This window comes from Cetorhinus maximus, chromosome 6, assembly GCF_964194155.1.
Source record: "Cetorhinus maximus chromosome 6, sCetMax3.hap1.1, whole genome shotgun sequence".
Lineage (NCBI taxonomy): Eukaryota > Metazoa > Chordata > Chondrichthyes > Lamniformes > Cetorhinidae > Cetorhinus > Cetorhinus maximus.
In genome coordinates, this window is record NC_135884.1 from 77810967 (window position 1) to 77816966 (window position 6000).

General features: G+C 43.4%; 1 protein-coding gene across 3 annotated transcripts in view; it reads left to right on the top strand.

Annotated features, from left to right (window-relative positions):
• Positions 1–5240, top strand: part of nr2c2 (nuclear receptor subfamily 2, group C, member 2) — a 258076-nt gene extending 252836 nt beyond the window's left edge. For all 3 annotated transcript variants that reach the window (XM_078543883.1, XM_078543882.1, XM_078543881.1), the window contains 2 exons: positions 3836–3941; positions 4743–5240. In XM_078543883.1, the coding sequence (XP_078400009.1) occupies positions 3836–3941; positions 4743–4917 (281 nt within the window). In that variant the 3' untranslated portion in view covers positions 4918–5240. The remainder of the gene's footprint in view (positions 1–3835; positions 3942–4742) is intronic.
• The last annotated feature ends 760 nt before the right edge of the window (positions 5241–6000 follow it).

Genomic DNA, 6000 nt, shown 5'->3' on the forward strand with positions numbered 1-6000 from the left:
ATAACATTTCCACTTCTCTTTAGCTCTGAAGAAGGGTCATACAGACTTGAAATGTCAACTCTGTTTCTCTCTCCACAGATGCTGTTAGACCTGCTCAGTTTTTCCATCATTTTCTATTTTTGTTTCAGATTTCCAGCATCCGCAGTATTTTGCTTTTATTATAGAATGGCCTCATCTCTTCAGACACTGGTGAATTTAAACGCTCTTGCAATACAAGGTCTCTGACTTTCGACAAAATTGGATCCCTGTTCATCCAATTTCTAATTTGCTTCGCACACACAGACGAAGAATCCAAGAAATTCAGTACAAGCACAACTTCTTGTGGAACAGGAGCACGTACAATGCTATCTGGGAATGGGAGATGACTGAGTGCATCTGCATTTGCAATGTGCAAGCCAGGACGGTGAATAAAGGTATACTCATACACAGATAATATCAAAGCCCAACGTTGAATTCTTGCAGATGCTATTGGCAGAATGGCTTTATCCTCACTGAATAAACCCATGAATGGTTTATGGTCTGACACAATGGTGAAATGTCATCCATGCAGATACTGGTGGGATTTCTTCACTCTGAATATCACCGATAAACCTTCCTTTTCTAGTTGGCAATAACCCTTCCCGGCTCTGGAAAGGATTCTGGAGACATAGCCAATTGGTCTTTCTGATCCATCTTCCATCCTACGTGATAACACAGCTTCCACACCATAAGGAGAAGTATCACATGTTGATACCAGTTCTTTCGATGGGTCATAGTGTACCAATAAACACAATGAATGGTAATAGCTTCTTAATTTTCACAAAGTCTTCTTCCTGTTTTGAATTCCACAACCAACAATGATTCTTTTTTAACAACAAGTGTAATGGTGCTAACACTGTTAATATGTTTGGCAAGAAGTGACTATAATAATTGATCATGCCCAGAAAAGGCTTGAGTTTGGTTCCAATGGACTTTGTTTGCCCTAACTTTCTCTTCTACCAGATGCAAACCCATGGCATCCACCCTGTGACCCAGGTAAGTAACTTCTGGCACTTGGAATGTATATTTCTCTTTCTTTAATCATACATTGGTTTCCAAGAATCTTCTTAGCACTTCTTCCAGATTGGTCAAGTGTTCGGTTTTTACCACTGTGATGTTGTACAAGGAATAGATGTCGGTCTCAGCAGCTTCAGGTTCTGTTGTATTATTCAATTCAGTCATGTTGATTTGCTGCCTGAAGGGCTGTTTTGATTTCGCCCTGCATTGCTTTATTGCATTACCTTTCTTATGGCAGTAATGGTATTCTGCCTCCTTCAATTTGCAGGTGTCCAGTACATTGTCACCCCCTTATCTATAACAGATTAACCTTTGAGTCGCTGCTGAAATGTTTCTTTTAGGCCTTTTTGTGTTTCTAACAGCGGACATTGTCTCTCGCTTCGCTACTGTGTCTCTGGTTTTCGCGCCACGCCCAGCCATAGGTTCCCATCCCACCTGAAGAACAGCGTCATGTTGTACGTGTTGTCAAGCCTGCAAATCTCTTGCAGCACTATTTAGCGAGTGCTATTTCTATGGTGCGCTTCAAATCGATGTTGTCTTCTGTGAGTAAACAGCGCTGAATGGCATCGTCGTGAATTCCACAATCTTATTGACCCTGCAGCATATCATTGAGTGTATCTCTGAAGTCGCAGTGCTCAGTCAACTGCTACAACTTCGCTATATGGGTTGCAATGGGCTTTCCTGGGGCCCTTACTCTGGAATTAAACTTAAACCTCTGCATTATTACAGATAGCTTTGGCTGGTAATGTGTTTTCACAAGGTCCACTAAAGGACTTAAAATTAGGTGAGTTCAGGGCCGTCGGGCTGCGGATGAGATTGTATGTCTTGCTACCACATACACTCAAAAGGATGGCTTTCTGTTTGTCCTCTGTGGTAATTTTGTTCGTTACGAAACAAAAACCAAGGTGCTCTACATACTGGCTCCAGTCTTTTGTAGTTACATCGTAAGTATCTATTCTGCCGAAGAGTGGCATGACTTGTGGGTAGTTTTTCTTTTTTCTTAAGATGCGATGTACTCATGTTCACAGGATGAGGTGCAGCGTCGGAGCTATTTTACCCTCGTCACCAAATGTAATGACTTGACGTACCAGATGGTTTTAACCAGAAACAGATAACTTTATTACAGAGAGCTTTTTAGATGCCACATGCTTGAATCAGGTCCTCAACAAGAAGCCCTGCCTGCCAGATTACCCGCACTTAGGGCTCATTGGTCAGAGCCTCCAAGAACAATCACGTGACCCCTGATAGGCAGTAAGAGAAGCTATACCTTCAGATACTACATTGTTATAACAGGGATTTGCTGTGAACTTTGAGTGTGCTGGTATCCAATTGTACTTCAAGAACCCACAGGTCTCATGGATGATGGGCTGCTCGATCCATCCGCCATTTATCCCATTTGCACAGTGACATTGCCACACTGCACAATGGAGGGTTTTCTGACAGTGAAAATGAGATTATGTCTTCACATGGATCACTCCTATTACTGCTGTCATGACAGAGAGCTCAGTGTTATCATGGATAGTCAAGCTTGTGAAAGGTAACAGTGAGAAACGGTTAACAAGCAGTTAGCTTCCTTCTGTTGGTTCTCTCACCACCTGCCACAGGCCCAGCCTGGCAGATACATTCTTCAGGACTCATCCAGCTTAATCAGTAGTGGTGCTGCTGAGCCTCTCTTGCTGTTGGGCATTGAAGTCCCCCACCCAGAGTACATTTTATGTCCTTGCTTCTTCAAAGTGCTGTTCCATGTGGTGGAGTATTGATAGATCAGCTGAACGAGACGGTTGGTGGTAATCATCAAGATGCTTCCTTGACTGTGTTTCACCTGATGACATAATACTTCATAGGGCCCTGAGCCAATGTTGAGGCTAAACTGAGTCAATCCCTCCTGACTGAATATCAATCTGCTTCCATAGTGGGTCTATCCAACCAGTGGAACAGCTCATTGTTCAATCTTTGCTTCAAGGGCATCAGTCTTAGAATCATAGAAACTTACAGCACAGAAGAAGACCATTCGGCCCCTAATGCCTGTGCTGGATTTTTGAAAGAGCAGTGGTATATAGTCCCTCCTTCCCGCTTTTTGACTGTAACCCTAAAAGCTCCTCATCCTCAAGAACCTGCCCAACTCCCTTTTAAAATGACTTACGGAATCAGTTTTCATCACCTTTTTAGGTATAGCATTCCAGGTCCCAACCAGTCTCTAAGTGAAAAATTTCTCATTTCCCATCTAGATCCTTTGCCAATGATTTTAAATCTATGACCTAGTTATTGACTCACTCACCAGAGAGAATAACCTTTCTCTAAAAGCTTTTCAAGATGATAAGCGTTTAATCAGGTCGTCTCTTTTCCAAGATAAATAGCCCCGAGCTTTTCCAATCTCTCCTCCTAACTGAAGTCCCTCATGCTTGGACACATCCTGGTAAATCTCCTGTGCAGCCTTTCTCAGGCCTGAAGTGTGGTGCCCAGAATTTTTCCCAATACTCCAGCTGAGGCATAACCAATGATTTTTAAAGTTCTAGAGAAAACACTACTTTTATATTCTGCTTCTGTACTTACAAACCCAAGGCCAATATGCTGTTTAAATCACCTTCTCAACATTCCCTGCCATCTTGAGGATTTGTGTGGAGAGACAGAGTCTCTGTTCATTTACATTTTCCAATAGTGTGCCACATGACTTATCTCGTGCTGCTGTTGATGTTCTTTTCACAGGCGAATGTCCTACTTTAGAAATAAAGAACCTTTGCTGGAGGTTTGAGGAGTTTCTTGTAGAATTATTGACTTAACTTGTACCCTTCTCCTTTAGATCACCCAGGGCTCAGTAATACAAGTCAGATTGGAAAGTTCCAAGACAAAGCACAGATGGAGTTACAAGATTACGTGCAAAAAACATATCCTGAAGATAGCTACAGGTAGGACCCAGTTACAAACACAATATTGCAGGCTTTCACACATTCTCACACCCTTCAACATCAGTTTTAATCCTCAACCACATCTTACACTGTGAGTTGAGGTGAATCAGGGATAGTTTGTTTCTATAGCTCTGCCCTCAACACAGTTGAGCAGTATAGGAGTGGTTCCTAATTTGCTATTTATGTGATCTATGAGAGAGATTTAAAAGAAAGATCAGTTGGATGGTAGAGGGTGATGTGTTGATATGAAAGAACTTATTTAGAAGGTTTTTTTAATCAAACGAGACATCTACTGTTCAGAGAAAATGTTGCAATTTCACTATTTTGCAATGTAGCACAAATACAGGTTGAACTGATTGAGTGCAATAAGCCTGTTCTGTGCTCAATAGACTGAAAAGATGGAAAAGCAGCTGTGAAATGGGTCTTCACAATGAGTGCAGGACCACAGTAACCTGGCATTAAGCAGGGAAGCAGATTGTCCAATATAAGATTGTAAACAGGGAGAGTCTTGATTATCATTTTGGGGGTAATGTAGGGGGCAGAGATGTGTGGTTGTCAGCACTATGTAAATATGTAAAGACAAGGACTTTGTTAATAAACTAGCTGCCTGCCATTCATTATCCAATATACTTGAATAAACAGCACTCCCTCATTGATTCAGGAAGGAATATGTCCATTCATTCATTTAAATTCATGCGCAATGCAACATGATCCATCATTATCACAACATTAACATTAGCAGGACGGTTAAGTGGAAAACCAAGAGAATTTCAATAAAATATGATTGATTCAACTTGACAGATTGGCCCGAATCCTACTCCGTCTCCCAGCTCTTCGATTGATGAATTCCAGCATCACAGAGGAGCTCTTCTTTACCGGCCTCATTGGAAATGTTCAGATTGACAGTATAATTCCTTACATCCTGAGAATGGAAACTGCAGAATACAACAGCCAGATCATCGGTACATCAGCGTGATTACGCACTGCTCAGTTTCCAGACACCAGACTCCTGAGCAAGCTGAGCAGCTCTAACGACCAGGAAGAGATAAGCAGATTCCAGGATATTCCTCCTGAACAGAGAGAAAATTAATGAACTGCACACAATTCACTACACAACCAGCTTAGTACTCACACTGCTCACTGCAAGCACTGCTCACTACACACTCTGTTGCTAACAACACTGTGGGTGTACCTACACCACATGGACTGCAGCAGTTCAAGAAGGCAGCTCACCACCACCTTCTCAAGGGTGGTAAGGGATGAGCAATAAATTCTGGCCTTGCACACATCCCATGAACGAACAATTAAAAAATGCTACTCAATACCCTCACTGCTCATGACACACACTGCACACTACACTCACTGCTCAGTGCACGTACTGCTCATTACACACACTGCTCGCTATACACATTACTCACTACACATACTGCTCACTGCAAACACTGCTGACTGCACCCACAGCTTGCTATACACACTGCTCGCTGCACCCACTACTCATTACACACACTGCTCACTGCACCCGCTGTTCACTGCACCCGCTGTTCACTGCACCCGCTACTCACTACACACGCTGCTCATTATACTCACTGCACACACTGCTCACTGCAAACACTGCTCGCTGCACCCACTACTCATTACACACACTGCTCACTACACACACTGTTCACTGCACCCGCTGTTCACTGCACCCGCTACTCACTACACCCACTACTCATTACACACACTGCTCACTACACACACTGCTCACTGCACCCGCTGTTCACTGCACCCGCTACTCACTACACACACTGCTCATTATACACAATGCTCAGGACACACGCTGCACACTGCACATACTCCTCACTACAGCCTGCTCACTGCACACCCTGCTCACTACACCCTGCTCACTACACACCCTGCTCATTACACCCTGCTCGCTGCACATACTCCTCACTACACCCTGCTCACTGCACACACTGCTCACTGCACACACTGCACACACTGCTCACTGCACACACTGCTCACTGCACACACTGCTCACTACACACACTGCTCACTGCACACACTGCTCACTGCACAC